The following is a 17,459-nucleotide window of genomic DNA, read 5'->3' on the forward strand; positions in this document are numbered from 1 at the left end:
TGCTTAGAAGAGTGATATGTTGATAACTCTCTAATTTACATGTTTTTAGCATCCTTTTTTGTCCATATTTTGCATTGTTCATACCCTTAACTTAGCAGTTTAGGTCATTTATTGTAGGAATTCACTTTTAGGCCATTTAGGGTGTTGCATTTTTGCATTTGCATGTTTTGGATGAAAACATGTGCTAAAGAGCCTCAAATGGGGAAAAACAAGGACAAACCCGAGCATGTACCCGAAGGAGCCAACAAGCTGGAAGAACAAGTCCAAACCCCAACACGATCGAGGAGAATCCAAGAGCCGGAAGAACAACCCAAAGATCTACCCGAGGAGTAACCCGACTTCATCCTCGTTTACCCCATTGAGTAGACCATCGGGCAGGTCTTGGAAGCCCTCCTCTCCTTCCTCGCAAACGAGCACGCTGCAGACCTCAAATCAGAGAGCGAGGTCTTCTGTGAGAGAACTGAGCGACTCAAACACTTTTCCCTTTTGTTTTAGATTTCTATCTTGTATTCTTTCTACTCTACTCTATTGTTTATTATAATGCAATTTTCGTTCATACTTGTTGTTATGTTTCTTGTTATTATGTCCGAGTAGTGTAGTAAAGTTTCTAGGTATGGGATAGATGATTTCACGTTCTTGATCAGTTAGGATGTCTTAGTTGATTGTATATGTTTAATAGATTTCCTTCTAGATTGGTGTTCTTAATGCTGTCAACAAACCGAGAGGGTGAGATTAGATCTAAGGTGTTTTACCACCGAGAGGTGTAGATGAGATGCTTGAATCTACCAATGCTAGAGGTTTACTCACTTAGCCTAAGAGATTAGATGAGTAAGGGGTTTACTGACAATAATGAATCGGATCTTAATGCCTGCTTGGTCATGCTTCTCCAACGAGAGTTGGGTAGGGAAGTGATTTAAGGGTGATTGTTTCTATCACGAGAGTGTTTTAACAAGATTATAGAGATTCCTTGTCTAGAAAATATTTGCCTGAGGCATGTAAAACATCTGTATTGGTTAGGAACACTTAGGATTCGATTACCCCATCCTTTGAAGCTTCCGTATTTTAATTACTTGCATTTCCATTCAATACTCGATCCCTTACCCGATCAGGTACACAATAATCTGCATCGAGTAACCCCTCGAGCTGTTCATACCATCTTTGCATACTCGATCATCCCACCCGATCCTGTACTTGAATGCTTGCATCGAGTGCTTAGGTCGTGTGGTTTCTTGTTTACATTATTTTCTTTTAATTATTTTAGGACTGTTAGATCAAAACCCTTAATTGCTTGGCTTGACTTGCATTTTTATGATAGCATCCTTCCTGCTAGCATAAACAACCATTTGGATTGATAACCCTTTGTACTACAACTGCATAGGGAAATGATACCCTGGTGAAAACCTGTTTATCAATTTGGCGCCGTTGCCATTTGGTTGTGTTTATTTTGCTACGTTTAGGATTTCAGCACTTGCTAGATCAAGTTCTTTTGTTTATATTGGTTCGGAATCTGACTTGTTTACTTTCGTTCTTGTTTGTTTTGAATCTCAGGTACAGCCTGACATGGGTAGACATTTATTTGAACAAAGGAACTCAAACCGGTACTAGAAAGCAAAGAAGAGATGGAATTCCTGATTGAACAGATGACTGACCTACAAGAAGACGAAAATAAAATTTCAAATTCCATTCTCTAAGATGAACTAAAGGGATGTCTCTAAGCAGCCAAGGCCAAGTGCAAGCAGGAGAGATACTCTCAAGTCATAACGGGGAAGGGCAGAGAGTTCGTTCAAATGGGGGGAGGTTTTCTCTTTAATGAAATGAAAGGCAGGTAATTTTATACGAAAATTGAGAATTCAATAAGAAATGTTCACTTGAGATTAGGTTCACGAAAAAGAATATCACAAATGAGATCTTGAGCTTGAAGCTTACTCTCCAGAATCGAAAGATCTCTTATCCCCGAGGCGAGGATGGCTTCATAAACTTTTTTTGCCCAAGGAAAAATAGATAAGGGGTTTCATCCATATTTTTCTCCCATTTACGTATCACGTTCCGAGATTTTGATTTGTTGTCCACTCTTTCCGTACCTTTACTTACCGACCAAATACCAAGACTACTTACAAAAGGCGAGGATCAGAACACTGCGGAAAAAAGGAATTGATTGTTGTGCATCGACCAATCTGAGAAAGGGAACTATAAAAGAAGGTGAAGATGCACCGAGGGATTTATGAAGACGCATGTTATCTTGTGGAGAAATGGTGAAAGGAGTAGAAGCAGCAGGGCATGAAAAGGATTGTGATAAATGGACAGACGCTGAGAAGAAAAAGTAGAAAGTATAACAGCAAAGCACTGTCAGCAATCGCAAGTGACAAATTCAAGGGTGAATCAGCCAAAGATGCTTGGGATATCCTACAGAAGGGTTGACAAGTGTAAAGTGATCTCCTATTGATGTGCTGTTGGCTTCACGGAGGAAAGAGAGACCATTGGACAATTCATATGTGCTTTGCCAATGCTGCTCAAAATGAAAGACAAAGACAAAAGTCAAAAAGCTTCTGTTCTGTAGCACACTCCCGACGAAGAAGCCCTTCGCAAGCCATGAATGACACAAATACCCTTGCGTTGATTTTGTTGTACGTCACCTACAAGCGTATGAAATGGAGACTGAGAAGTCCGAGAAAAAGCATTGCTGCAGCACACACTAAGACAACAAGAGAGATATTGAAGATTCAATCGGCAGCACACTGCATGCTAGAAACTTTGGCAAAGTAGTAAAGAAGAATGGACAAAGTAGGAAAAACCCTTTTACACAGAACACAACAACAAATCTTGATCGTGTGTCAAAGAAGGAAGAACAATAGTGTAGGGATATGGCAAAGCTGAGAACTGCCCAAAGAAGAGACTTCAAATGTTTTTAATGCAAAGGTTGCTTCGCTAGGGGCACACAAAACCTGAATGTGTGAATACTCCCTTATTGGTTTGCTTGTAGCGAGAGTGAAACAGACGAGGATGATGATGCAGAGGAAGTCTCTGGATTCGTAGCATCTGTGATAAAGATGAGACACTTCATTCGAACAATTGCTTTGCTAGTGAAACAAATTTGCTGCTTTACTCAAGCCCACACCCTCAAGGGGTTACTTCGTCACCTCTCTCAAACCCGCGTCAAAGCCCCTCGTCAAAGACCTACGTCAAAGTAGGTTGCTTAGCTAGTGTTGCTTCACCACCTCCATCAAACCTCCGTCAAAGGAGGCTGTGGGAGGCTACGGGCTGCGGGAGGCTGCAGGGGCTACTTCGCTGGGAGTGTGCGCTTGTGCTAAAGAAAGAAAGCAAGTCCAGGTTCAAAGCATAAAACGGTGAAACCAAAGGCTCCTTCAACTCGAAGAAAAAGCAGGAACGGAACGAACTTTACTTCCTCGTGAAGCAATTTTCAGGATAGAATTCTGCTAGCTTAGGAATTTGAACATAATTAGTAGAGCGAGGGCATAGATTACTCTTGTCATGCCACCCCAGCAATTCCTAGAATTAATGCAAGCAAAGCATAGGTGTGTGATTTTTTGTTTACCTTCTTTTGCTGTTAGGGATAAAGGTAAATAGAAAAGTTGTGTGCTAGACAACACCTTTCCTACGTTTGAAAACGAATTGCCGGTACTCCACTTAGACTTCTGCACCTGACCTAGTGGCTGAAGAAGGATCTCCCTCAAGTGATTTGCTGCTTCCTCCCTGACGTAAGTTTGACGGAGGTATTAGTCTCGTTGCTAAAGCAACTTCGGACCTCTTTTCGTCTATTCTTTGGTTAAAGCTAAAAATCTTTCTTTTCATTTTGGACCATTGAGTAGCTCAGACTGGAACTTGAGAGCTAGAACCTTGTTTCCTTAATTTCTTCCGCTGTCATATCTTGCATAGATGAGATCAAGATATCTCTAGTATTCATAATCCACGATTTCGCCATACTCTTACACCTTACCCAGATCTTATAACTTGTAATAAGATCATCTAGGCTAGGACAAGGCAGACTACCATCAATAAAAGAGCGCTTCAGTCAACATATACAAAGTCCAGCATAGTAAGATCCATTAATAGTTGAGCCAGACCCGGATGATCACTGAAGATAGTAAGGGCTAGAAACATTATCTGGTGAATTTGAGACAACGAAGCTGCGATCGGCAACACAAATCATTAGAGTGTGCTGGGGAGGATCTAAGATGTAGAAAACCTGTATCCACTAGGTAATGTTACTTCCAGAGCAGAGTATGCTCAGGTGAAACTGGTGGTGATGCCAATCTCTTCTTTCTCGATTTCTAGTTCTGTTTCGCCATTGTTGAGGAGTAAGACCTTGTGTAGTTCTAGTTTGCATTTTTCAAACTAGATAGGACTAGGTGGTTTACTTGTTGGGTTTGGAACTTGGTTGTTTTGAAAAGAAAAAAGGAAAAAGAGAAAGAAAAGGTTAGAGTCTTTAGGAGGGGAATGTGTTTAAGTAAAATCAAAGTCTAGTGAAAGAATGGGAAGTATAAGATTGTTGAAGATGGTTCTAGTTAAAGAAAAGAAAAGAAATAAAAGAAGAGTCTAGCAAAATGCTTCTATGTCTTAAGAATAAGAAGAAAAGAGAACCATAGCAACTAAGTAAGAATCCCCCATTCCACTAGAAAAATCAAATAAGAAACCTCTCCTAAGACTTTAAAAATCAAAAGAGAAAAGGGTGAAAGAGAGGTGAAGAAGATAAAGGGTAGAACTAGGACAATTTGGGATTAGAATGGTAGGATAAACACTTTGGGTGCCTTTGGGTAGACAAGGTTTTGTTCTTGTATGTGTCTAAGTGTTCTTACCTTTAGCATTCTTCTAAAGCTCAATCCATTTTTTATGAGAGAACCTTAATATTGATAAGCCCCACTCTAAAAAGAAATCATCATTGTCCCTAAACCTTTATTACCAATCCAAATGAGTTTAAGCATTGCATAAGATTGATTCATGTTCTTGATTAATGAATGTTAAAAGGAAATGGTTGATTTGAATGCATGTGGACATATAAGGCTCAAATCTGTAAAGGTTGTGATAGTTGTCTAAAATCTTTAAGTACAGCTCATTCAACTTGCATCATAGTACTAGTAACTTGGACATTGATTCTAGCTAGTTTATTGGCAAGCTTTAGGAGCTGAGATCCCACTTTCAAACCTCACCTACCTTCTTATATCTTGTTTACTTGCTTGAGGGCAAGCAAAGACTAAGTTTGGGGGTGTTGATGTTCTTATATTTTACCCTGTTTTCCCTTAGTATTTTCACCTCTTTTGCACCATTTGCTGTCTAGTTTAGCGATTATTGCATAGCTTTTAGGACTGTTCATGCATTAGGGTGTAGTTGCATTGCATTTGCATATTTTCCTGCATAAACAGGTGAATATGGAGCCTAAGGAGCATGGAAGCAATGCTGAAAAGGAGTGAAGCTATCAAGAGAAGAAAGCAAGGGAGTTAGAGCTGAAGAACCAAGGTCCGAAGTTCCACTCGACTACCCACTCGACCCGACACTCGACCGTGTGCGGAGAAGGACTCGACCGAGCACTAGGTCGAGTGAAAGGAGTAGAAGAAGAGCCAACTCAACCGGTCACTCGACCGAGCACTAGGTCGAGTTGGCCGAGCCACCTAGCTATTTTGTCTTTTAGCATTTTTAGGGCTTCCACTACTTTTTCTATAAAGGGCCTTGTACCCTTCAGCCACCAAGAGAGCCACCTTGGAGAAAATCTATAAACCTAGTTTTTATCCTTTTGGGAATTTATGCTTTTTGCTTTTTACATTTCTTAGATTTTGTTCTACTTTTGAAGGAGAAAACAAGAGATTTCTTCATACTTGTTTGTTCAATAACTCTCAAAGTATTAAGAATTCGAGTTTGATTCCTTCTTCAATATTGTAGATCTCTGCTTTATCTTTCTAATGATGCAAGTTTCATTATTTTCTTGGTTTATAAGTTTGTTCATCGTGTTTAGCATTTGTGAGTAGTTTGCTTAGGATCTTGAGGATGGGTTAGGCTGGATTATGATTGTGGTTTGTTTAGCTAGGTCAAGCTTGTTTGTTATAGATCTCTTCTAGGCTAGATATACTCTATGCTGATCCTATAACCGAGAGGGTATGGTTTGATTTTAAGATTCTTAGCATCACACCAATGTCTAGGTTGCTAGATAAGGCTAGATCTAGAGATTATCATTAGGCATACTAAGAGATTAGATGTCTTGTTTGATTCTTGACATAAATGATCTGTTGCTTAATGCTTGCTTGTATAAGTTCTTTTCTATGTGAGAACTAGTCTAGGAATATATGAGCTTGATTGTTTATGCCATGAGAGTGGATTAACATGTTCTAGGAGATCATTGTCTAGAGATTAGCTCAAGTTGTTTGAGGTTTGTTGACCAAGTTAAATGACCATAATCCATAGTCCAGCCCATGAATCCCTCCTCAAGACCTTCCTTGTCTATTGATTTCTTAGTTTAAACCCTGTTATTTGCATGTTGTTTGATTTACTTTTGTCTTGCTCTTTTTTGTTTGCATTGCTCTGTTTCTCGCATTTGTCCGACTCGACCCTGTACTCGATTGCACACTCGATCGAGTGCTTGCTCGAGCTCATCCCCAAAATTCTTGTTTATGCTTTGTGTTTGTCCTGTCTCATTTCCTGTTTCATTGTAGTTTCATTTCTGTTGCATTCATTTAGTTTTCTGTTCAATTCTGTTCTTTACGTGCCTTGCATTAGTTCATTACTTGTCTTGCATTACTATAGTTTCTATTTCTGTTTCATTGCATTGTTGCTTAGATCATCCTGTTCTTTTTACATTTTGCATCTAGTTTTATTAGCTTCTACATTTTGCATTTTACATTCATCATTAGGTTGTTAGTGACAAACATCCTACATATTTGGCTTAACTTAAACACATATTCACATCCTGGTTGCTTGCATAACACTCATTTAGGATTGACATCTCTTATACTACAACAACATAAGGGTAATTGAAACTCCTTACATTCCACCTGTTCACCATCATCACATCATATCTCATTCATCATCATCTTCCACACAATATAAACCAAGTTTCAGAAAACTTTGTTTATTCAGGAACTATGAAACGGAAAGTCTCACCAGAAACTCATTGCACTCTCTTTGAAGAATGCTCAATGAGGAAATATTATGTATATCTTCTTTCATTTCGGCTTAACATCTCTTAATAATTGTTTCCTTGTTTTTAATACAAAATTTGAGGTGAAGCCTTCTCTAATGCTACGTGTCTTCATCTTATCAGATCTCTAAAGCTTGAAGCGTTTGGTAACGGTTAGAAGTGGGATTTGAGCCACTGTATTGTGGCAGAGAATGACATCGTTGTACGTTCATGGCTTCAGCTCTGGTTTTGTTTTAAGTGATAAATAAGACAGAGGAGACTTTGGGCTTCGGTTTGTAGACAAAACTCGTCTTGGGTATTGAGATGAACACATACCACCAACCCTTAGTATATGTCGTTTATATTGTTTTGTATAGTATTAGGACTTTCCATATTTGATCCTCTTGTATGCATATAAATAGAATGTAACCTAGGTGAATATTCGTTAAGGAATGAGAAACACTCCTTCTCCTATTCTCATCTAGCCGTCTCTCTATTCTCTCTCTATACTCTCAATCTCTCATCTTCTCATTCTCGAATTCTCACTCACTCTCTTCATTCTCAATCGTGATTAATTCTCACATGGTATCAGAGCAGTAACGTTCTTATTCTTTAAAATCTCAGTCTGTTTATTCCGCAAACAAAGTCAGTTCAAAACTCTCTCATGGATCTAAACAAAACCCTAATCATTCCAGTCACACTCAAGGGTGGAAACTACCTGCTTTGGGCAAGGACTACAAAGACAGCGTTGTGTGGTCGTGGGCTTTGGAAGCACGTTGAGAAGAATGAAGCTACAAAGGAGATCACGACCACAGAAGAAGGAAAGGAGATCGTTGCTTGTGATGGTGATAAATTGTTCTAAGAGAATCAAAGTGTATTGGCTTTCATCCAATACTCCTTGGATGCTCCGATCCTTGAGTCATACTCTTACTGCAAGACGGCTAAGGATCTTTGGGATACATTGAAAAATGTATTTGGAAATGTCTCAAATCTCAGCCGTGTGTTTGAGGTAAAGAAAGCCACCAACAATCTTAATCAAGAAGAGCTGGAGTTCACCAAACATTTTGGGAAGTTCAGATCTCTTTGGATAGAGTTAGAGATGTTAAGGCCAAACTCGGTGGATCCAGCAGTCCTAAACGAACGTCTTGAGCAAGACAAAGTGTTTGGTCTTCTCTTGACATTAAACTCATCATGCAATGATCTCATCAAGCATATCCTCCGGTCAGATAAACTACCAAGTCTCAATGATGTGTGCAACCAAATTCAAAAGGAGCATGGCTCAATTGGTCTGTTTGGAGCTAAAGGAGACCTTATTACTGCTAACAAAGGGGAGGTCGCTGTAGCAAACAAGGGGTATTACAAAAGTGATGGGAAGTATCGTGTCATATGCGACCATTGTAAGAAGCCGGGTCATTACAAGGATAAATGTTGGAACCTTCATCCTCACCTCCGACCAAGAAGTGTCAATCCGAAAGCAAACCAAGTGTGTGTGTATGGTGAAGGTCAAGCTCAGGTGACAACTCACACCACTGAAGGTAATGGAGCAGCACTAGCCGCCTCGGAGCTGGTGAGGAGGTCCGACCTTGATGCTCTCATAAAGGCTCTAAAAGAGTCTTCTGGTAACGCTTATCTCACCCTTAATGCTATAAAACCTCTTATTGTAGATTCTGGAGCTTCTCACCATATGATTAGTGACTCTAAACTAATTAGTGATATCAAACCAACTTTAGGGAATGTGATTATAGCAAATGGAGATAAGATACCAATTAAGGGTGTTGGAAATTTAAACTTGTTTTATAGAACAACTAAAGCGTTTTATATGCCTAGTTTCACATCAAATTTGTTATCTGTTAAGAAGGTGACTAATGATCTTAACTGTTATGCAATCTTTGGTCCTAATGATGTGTATTTTCAGGATATTGACACAAGTAGAGTTCTTGGCAAAGGAAGCACTAAAGATGATCTTTAAGTGCTTGAGGATTCGAATCTCACTACTGCTTTATCTTCTTGTTTTAAGTCAATAATCGATGAGACAAATGGTTCAATTTGGCATCCTAGACTTGGTCATCCACATTTTCCTGCATTGCAACTAGCTCTACCTAGTTTTTCTTTTAAAAGTAATGAATGTGAAGATTGCATTCTTGGTAAACATTGAAAAACAGTTTTTCCCAACTCTTCTACTATGTATGAGCATTGTATTGATTTAATTCATTCTGATGTGTGGACATCTCCATGCTTGTCTCGTGAAAATCAGAAATATTTTGTTACTTTCATTGATGAAAAATCAAAATATACTTGCTTAACCTTGTTTCCTTCTAAGGATAGAGTTCTTGAGGTTTTTCTAAACTTTCAGAATTATGTGACTAACCAATTTAATGCCAAGATAAAGATTTTGAGATCAGATAATGGTGGGGAGTACACAAGTCATATGTTTAAACAACATCTAGCCAAACATGGGATTGTACACCAAACAAGTTGTCCTTACACACCACAACAAAATGGTGTAGCTGAAAGGAAGAATAACCATCTTATGGAGGTTGCCCGGTCCATGATGTTTCACACAAATGTACCAAAGAAGTTCTGGGGAGATGCAGTTGTTACAGCTTGCTATCTAATCAATCGAACTCCAACAAAAATACTGGGTGATATCTCTCCATCTGAAGTACTTAACAAAATTAAACCATCTATTAATCACTTACGTGTGTTTGGCTGCATATGTTATGTTTTAAAACCAGGTGAACAACGTGATAAACTCGATGCTAAGAGTGTCAAGAGCATGTTCATTGGATATTCAACCATACAGAAGGGATATAAATGCTATGAACCAGAAGCTAGAAGAGTCTTGGTGTCAAGGGATGTAAAATTCTTAGAATCAAGGGGTTCTATGATGAAAAGAATTGGGAAGTCTTGAAAGATCTCTCCTGCTCTCAATCTGACAAAGCCAACAATCTTCAAATTCTGCTAGAGAGGCTTGGAGTTACAAATAATCAACCTTCACTATCACCTTCGGTCAACACACCACCAATTGGATCTAACAAGGAACCGATTGAGCTGCAGCATCCGGACTCGACAAATGAAGACGCGAACATTACACCAGTAGAACCTGTTCAACAACATCAAGCTGAGGATGACATTGATAATCATGAGGAAACTCTCAACTCTCTTGGTACTGACAAGAGTCAGGACTCTACATCAGCTGATGATCTTACCTCCAAAGGAGAAGAAGCTGAAATAGAAGAGGATCAACATCAGGTTGTGGAGACTAATATTATACCCCTCCGTATAAGTGAGCGTCTCAAGAAAACTACTCGCGTCTACTATAATAGTAAGGCCGTGGCTCACCCTATACAAGCAGTCTGCACTCTTGCACACCTTCCTATCGAACATCAAGTCTTTCTTACTTAAATAGACCAACATTGGATCCCACAGAGTTATGAGGAAGCTAAAGAACACAAAGTTTGGAAGCATGCTGTAGGAGATGAAACTAATGCTATGGTAAAGAATCATACATGGGATGAAGCTGAATTTCCAAAGGGGAAGAAAGCCGTGACATCTCGGTGGATATTTACTATCAAGTACAAGAGTGATGGGGGGATAGAAAGATATAAAGCCAGGCTTGTAGCTAGAGGATTTCACCCAAACCTATGGAGAAGACTACCTTGAGACATTTGCACCAGTTGCCAAACTCCACACGGTAAGAGTAGTTCTTTCACTAGCTGTTAATCTCTCTTGGGATTTGTGGCAGATGGATGTGAAGAATGCATTTCTATAAGGAGAACTCATGGATGAGGAGGTGTACATGAGACCACCACAGGGACTTGAAGACACTATCGGACCTGGAAAGGTGTTCAAGCTCAGGAAAGCTATCTACGGTCCAAAACAATCACCAAGGGCTTGGTATCACAAACTAAGCTCAACACTCCTTGATAAAGGCTTTAGAAGATCAGAAGCTGATCACACATTGTTCACATATCCAAGCCAAAGAGGTATTATTGTCATTCTCATATATGTTGATGATATTATCATCTCTGGGAATGACAAGGTATGCATTCAAGATACAAAACAGTACCTTAAATCTGTATTTGATATTAAAGATCTTGGAGAGCTAAAGTACTTTCTTGGGATAGAAGTATGTCGTTCGGAAGAAGGACTCTTCTTATCACAAAGAAAGTACACACTTGATCTTTTGAAAGCTGTAGGGAAGCTTGGAGCAAGACCTGTTGAAACACCACTCGAAGAAAACTACAAGTCAAACCGTAAGGGGGAGTCCAATGAAGCTCTGTTCGAAGATGTAAAACAGTATCGACGGTTGGTAGGTAAGCTCATTTATCTCACCATAACTCGACCTGATATATGTTTTGCTGTGAACCAGGTAAGCCAACATATGCAAAAGCCAACAGTACATCATTGGGAGATGGTGAGCCGCATACTCAAGTATCTCAAAGGAGCTCCTGGTCAAGGCATTTGGATGGGATGTAACAAGAATACGGAGCTTGTAGGATACTGTGATGCAGACTATGCTGGAGATCGTGGAGATAGACGCTTAACAACCGGTTACTGTACATTTGTGGGAGGAAACCTTGTTACTTGGAAGAGTAAAAAGCAAAAGGTGGTCTCTCTCTCAAGTGATGAATCAGAATACAGGGCAATGAGGAAGCTCACAACCGAACTAATGTGGCTCAAAGCTCTCTTTAAGGACCTCGGCATCAACATTCCAAGACCGATCACAATGCACTGCGATAATGAAGCTGCCATTCACATTGCAACCAACTCAGTCTTTCATGAAAGGACCAAACACATAGAAGTGGATTGTCACAAAGTCAGGGAACAAGTTAAACTTGGAGTGATTCTACCATGCCACACCAAGAGTTCTGAACAATTGGCAGACATCTTCACCAAAGCAGCAAGTTCAAAGGTTTGTGAGTACATACACTACAAACTCGGGCTCATGGACCTAACGACTGTGAGCTACTGACCCCATATTCTTTTTCCCTTAAATGTGTTTTTGTCCCAAATAGGTTTTATACACTAAGGTTTTTAATTAGGTGGGTGTTCATTGTTCATTGTTCCAAGCTCAACTGTCTCTCACACGGTTAAGCTTGAGGGATAGTATTGAGATGAACACATACGACCAACCCTTAGTATATGTCGTTTATTGTTTTGTATAGTATTAGGACTTTCCTTATTTGATCCTCTTGTATGCATATAAATAGAATGTAACCTAGGTTAATATTCGTTAAGGAATGAGAAACACTCCTTCTCCTATTCTCATCTAGCCGTCTCTCTATTCTCTCCCTATACTCTCAATCTCTCATCTTCTCATTCTCGAATTATCACTCACTCTCTCCATTCTCACTCGTAATTAATTCTCACATTGGGATTATGTGTTGTAGTCATAGGAGAGCTGAGCCTTGTGTTGGCCCAATTTTGGTTCATATAGTGAAACAATGTTGTTTTGAGTTGTAACCGGAAATATCTCCTTCTTCCATTGACTGTTGATCTCGGTGTGGGTGGCTTAATGAGATGTTTGGGCTAATATTGGTATGTAGTGATGTGTTGTTGAAGGTAGATACACTTTATACCTTCTTTCTGAAGCAGACGATGCCTCCTAATCTACTTATGGATGTCAGAGTTGATGGTCGAGCATAGGTCCATTAGCGGATGGAAAGAATATTCTGCTTAGCGACACTGGAGAGTCAGATCGGACCCTACAAATGAGAAGGCCTTGAAGGAAGTCAAGATTGAGGCTTTCAGGGTTTAGTTAAGACTTTTTCGGTGACTCTTTTCCTCTCGCTTCGTAAAAAGAAAACAATTCCATACTAAGGTTAATGAGATTTTCCGGTATACTTCCCAGTCGACTATGTGAACAGCACAAAGCAAAGTTTTACCCTTTAGTGTCCAATGATATCAATGGTATCTTTTTGTTTGTTACCAAATAGGAGGGAAGCTTTATGGTTTCGTAGGTTTTCTTCTACCTTTTCTTCTACTTTAGGGTTTGATAGAATCGTCCGCTATTACAGACTTTGATTATCTGTGGGGCAGTGCGTTAGACGAAGGAAGTAGCATCTAATCTAAGGAAGATGAAGACCGGATATTAAAAGGAATATTTTACAAAGCATAAGCATTACAAGCATACATAAAATAGGAAGCCTACACAAACCGTAGACCAGCCACACACCATTAAAAAGGAAACTAAGAACATAGTACATAAACCAAAGACATAGAGCAAGCATACAAGACTTTGGGTCGACGGACTCCTTATTTTAAATTTTAGCAATATAGGAAGTTGGCGGACTCTTTTATTTTTTTAGTTTCTCGGGGGGTCACGGTTGAAAGCTAGAGCTACTCGACTCGCACCGCTAACAATTAACGCTTCCTTCACCCTTAGGAGACCAGAAATCCTTTGTTCGAGACAGCGAATGTGGTTTTGTAACTCTTGCACTTGCTGGCCTACAAGCTCCGGGTACAAAGTTGGAGGGTGCTACAAAAATCGGTCGAGAGCATGCCCATAATCTCGCTTTTCCTCCTCCAGCTCGTGAAGTTGGTCTTCAATGATTTTGAGATTAGCTGCAATCATATCCAGATCCATTTTTTTTGTCGATGCCAAATAAAGACTACAAGAAGCTGCCATTTATAGGTGGGCCTCGAACTCCTTCTCATAAGTTTTAGTTACGTAACCACTAATATGTAACCCTCTTAACTAAATTTTAGTGCGCGGAATCATTCTACTAATATTATTGGAGTACAAATAATAACTTTTTCAAAAATCAAATAAGTCTCGCCCACGTGGCTGAATTCCGATCACTCACTGATACAATAATAGAATGCACTGTATAGAGTACTCCCCCACTTTTCTCGGGTTTCCAAAGGCCCGTCACTCCTTACTCGACAGCTAAAAGTTGACCAGAGTCCTCGTTTACCCTACGTGCACTATTTAGCTCTGCCTACTCAGATCACACTTTTATTTGTCTATTTTTTATTGGCTGATTCCCAGGTACATAACTGACTTCAGCCAATCCTTACTCGACAGCTCCGTCCTTTCTTAGGTGAGGTAAGACCGAAGATAGCTCTCTTGAATTTTCCCGGAAAGGCGGAACCTTCCCAGCTGACTCTGTCAGTCCACTAAGACGCGTATAGAGTAAATGAGCACTAGCAATAATTTTTTTAGTACAATAAGTCCCATTCTCCGCAACCACTTTTGTTTTCTTTCTTGGATTTTTTTCTCCATTAATTCCATTTTGGACTCGGAGAAATTTCCATTGGGCTGGGCTCAGTATCATAATTATCCCAAAAGCCCCCTCTCCTCTAGCTTGCTTCTTTAAAAAAACAAAGCACACTTGTGACAACCCGTCCCGTTGACCCCACTAGCCCACCGCTAGCTTGCCCCCATAGGCCCGAAACTGGCCCTGCAGGGCATCGATCCTAACCCCTCACTGGGCAAATGGAACTATTCATCCAAATCCACAGTAGGTTATTGGTGCGCCAGGCGTTACTCGAACCCTGGTCCCCACCCTTTAACAACCTTCCCACAGGACAAGTTGCCACCAATTGATATGAAACAACCCGACCCCCTTTTTTTTTTTTAACAATTAAATACAATGTATAATTAAGCATCCCATACTACTTAATTAACCAACCCAAACCACAACTCAACATTAAACCAGCAATAACATTAAGCACAGCGGAAACATACCAATAATACAAAACCAACAACATCATCAATACAATAACATTCCTAACCATTCTATCCGGCAACCTAACATAATACTAACCAAGGTTCCAACAACATAACCAACAAATCCAATAACACACAAACGAGACCCTAGATCATCCTCCTCCTCATTGCCATGATTCCACGTCACAAACCTGCACACCACAAACAACAATTGAGATGCGTAAGTATTATCACAAATACTTAGTGAGGCAATCCTTCCATCTACTGGGCTATACACACAAGCAACTGAGATTCCAATGCTTAACAAATGACAACCAAACACAACAAACCAGGAAAAATCACGAAACAAGCAACTTGGTGTCGACCGACACCAGAGAGGTGTCGATCGACACTGGCCAAACATGGTGTCGGTCGACACCTAACTGGTGTCGATCGACACTCCCTTCGCAGACGCGAACTGAACGAATCCGATCGACGAACCTCCGTTTCCAATCATCTCCAATCCGTTCCAACCTCACCCAAAACCTTCGGGAACCTATAAGAACCATAACACAACCACCACAAGCAAGAACAACACCACTAACACAACCAATCAAGCAAGAACAACACCACAAAGCACCACCAATCAAGAAAGAACAACAAAGGATTCTCAGGCTTAGATAAGCCATGGTCATGCACTCACCTTATCAACTGATTATAACAACCAACACAATCAGTTGAGACCCTCCTAATGTCTGAAACAGCCCAGAAACGCCCTACAACAAGCCACACAACCAAAAACGACTTATAGCAAAACTGCTCAGAAACATCAAGAAAGAACAGTCTCAAAGACGAAACCCTAAAAGAAAAACTAACCGTTAACTAACAAATCGCTCCGGTGAAAAGCTACACCTAGACGTCACGAAGCTTCCCTCAAAATTTCAGCACGATCAGGCACTACACGAGACCACGATCTCAGTTACAATCTCCGATGGTCCCAACTCGCGTCTGAGAAAACGTGTCTCACGAAACTGCCAATAACTCATCGAGTTTAAATCCAAATCTACTTCTGTAAAAAAGCGAATGTCGATGAAAGACTTGGGAATAAACCTACCAAATTTCATTACCTTTGAGAACGATTTGATATGCCGAAACTGTTTCCTCCCAAACCCTAACGATTCTGATCTTTCTCCTTTAATCTCCTTCAACCACAATAGGCTCTCTCCTCTCTCTCTAACTCTGAAAACGGCGACCACACACCCTAAAACCCTTCATTTGTCGCTTCTCCACTTATATACTCGGTTTAGATAACTAAACCAAACCAACCAAACCAAAATTGCGAATTAAAACAAACCCGACGAACCCAGACAAAGGGGTGTCGATCGATGCCACAAGGGTGTCGATCGACACTCCTTCCAAAAATCACAGAATCTGGTTCGCGGATGTTACAACACTGCTTGTTAATGGGCTTATATGGATCAAAGCATTAAACCGCAAGAACGCAACTCAATCTTCTTCTTTTTCAGTGGATCACACCCAAGCAAGATTATCTATCATAGAGGCCCTTTAGTAGTGCTTAACCAGAAGTGCTGCGCCAACGAAGTAACCCCCTAGCGCTAGCAACCTCCTCTGACGGAGGTCTTTTACGAGGGTTTGACGGAGGTAGCGAAGCAGTAGTAAAAATGTTCTCCATCCGAGTTGTTCTTGGTTTAGTAGCTGCTCTATACTTAGAGATTGAACAACTCGATGTCAAGACATCATTTCTAGCACACCACGGTGATCTAGAAGAGGATATATATATGGAGCAACCTGAAGGACTTAAGGTCGCTGACAAGGAAAACTTGGTTTGGACTCTTTTTTAGCAATGTGCTGCCCCAAGACAATGGTACAAGGAACTCCTTTATGGCGGATACTTCAAGAAAACCATGAATGACCATAGTGCCTTCTGATAACTGGATTTTCACCCTGGGTATCAATTCCCAATGCAGTTGTAGTACAAAGGGTTATCAATCGAAATGGTTGTTTATGCTAGCAGGAAGGATGCAATCAGAACTATGCAAGTCAAGCCAAGCAATAAAGGGGTTTTGTCTAACAATCCTAAATAATAAAAGAAAAGAATATAAACAAGGAACCACACGACCTAAGCACTCGATGCAAGCATTCGAGTAAAGGATCGGGTGGGGTGATCGAGTTAACAAATGAAGTATGAACAACTCGAGGGGGTTACTCAAAGCAGGTGATCATGTACATGTTCGGGTAAGAGATCGAGTGATGAAATAAAATGCAAGCAATTAAAATACGAAAGCTTCTAAGGATGGGGTAATCGAATCCTAAATGTTCCTAACCAATACGGATGTCTTACATGCCTCAAGCCAATATTCTCTAGACAATGAATCTCTAAAATCTTGTTAAAACACTCTCGTGATAGAAACAATCAACCTTGACCACTCCCCTACCCAACTCTCATTGGAGAAACAGGACCAAGCAGGCAATTAGAACCGATTCATTATTATCAATAAACCCCTTACTCATCTAATCTCTTAGGCTAAGTGAGTAAATCTCTAGCATTGGTTGATTTAAGCATTTCATCTACACCTCTCGGTAGTAAAACACCTTAGATCTAATCTCACCCTCTCAGTTTGTTCACAGCATTAAGAACACCAACCTAGAAGGGAATCTATA

At 40.2% G+C, this 17,459-nt stretch overlaps 1 protein-coding gene and 1 pseudogene across 1 annotated transcript; both read left to right on the forward strand.

Annotated features, from left to right (window-relative positions):
- Nucleotides 1-2,205: 2,205 nt before the first annotated feature.
- LOC147924336 (uncharacterized) lies at nucleotides 2,206-7,301 on the forward strand (annotated as a pseudogene).
- Nucleotides 7,302-9,653: 2,352 nt separating this feature from the next.
- On the forward strand, nucleotides 9,654-10,786 carry LOC147924337 (uncharacterized). The gene is made up of 3 exons (XM_087496725.1): nucleotides 9,654-9,785; nucleotides 10,019-10,375; nucleotides 10,553-10,786. Exons 1-3 carry the CDS (start codon nucleotides 9,654-9,656, stop codon nucleotides 10,784-10,786), a joined length of 723 nt encoding a protein of 240 aa, XP_087352851.1.
- The last annotated feature ends 6,673 nt before the right edge of the window (nucleotides 10,787-17,459 follow it).

Source organism: Camelina sativa, chromosome 17 (genome assembly GCF_030686135.1).
Source record: "Camelina sativa cultivar CO46 ecotype springtype chromosome 17, ASM3068613v1".
Taxonomy (NCBI): Eukaryota; Viridiplantae; Streptophyta; class Magnoliopsida; order Brassicales; family Brassicaceae; genus Camelina; species Camelina sativa.

What these genes read in the sequence shown, in the direction of transcription:
- LOC147924337 (XM_087496725.1), top strand. Translation starts at nt 9,654, where the DNA reads ATGGAGGTTGCCCGGTCCATGATGTTTCACACAAATGTACCAAAGAAG. An exon ending in GTGATATCTCTCCATCTGAA is followed by an intron (nt 9,786 to 10,018) that starts GTACTTAACAAA and finishes TATGATGAAAAG; the next exon opens with AATTGGGAAGTCTTGAAAGA. An exon ending in TAGAAGAGGATCAACATCAG is followed by an intron (nt 10,376 to 10,552) that starts GTTGTGGAGACT and finishes TGGATCCCACAG; the next exon opens with AGTTATGAGGAAGCTAAAGA.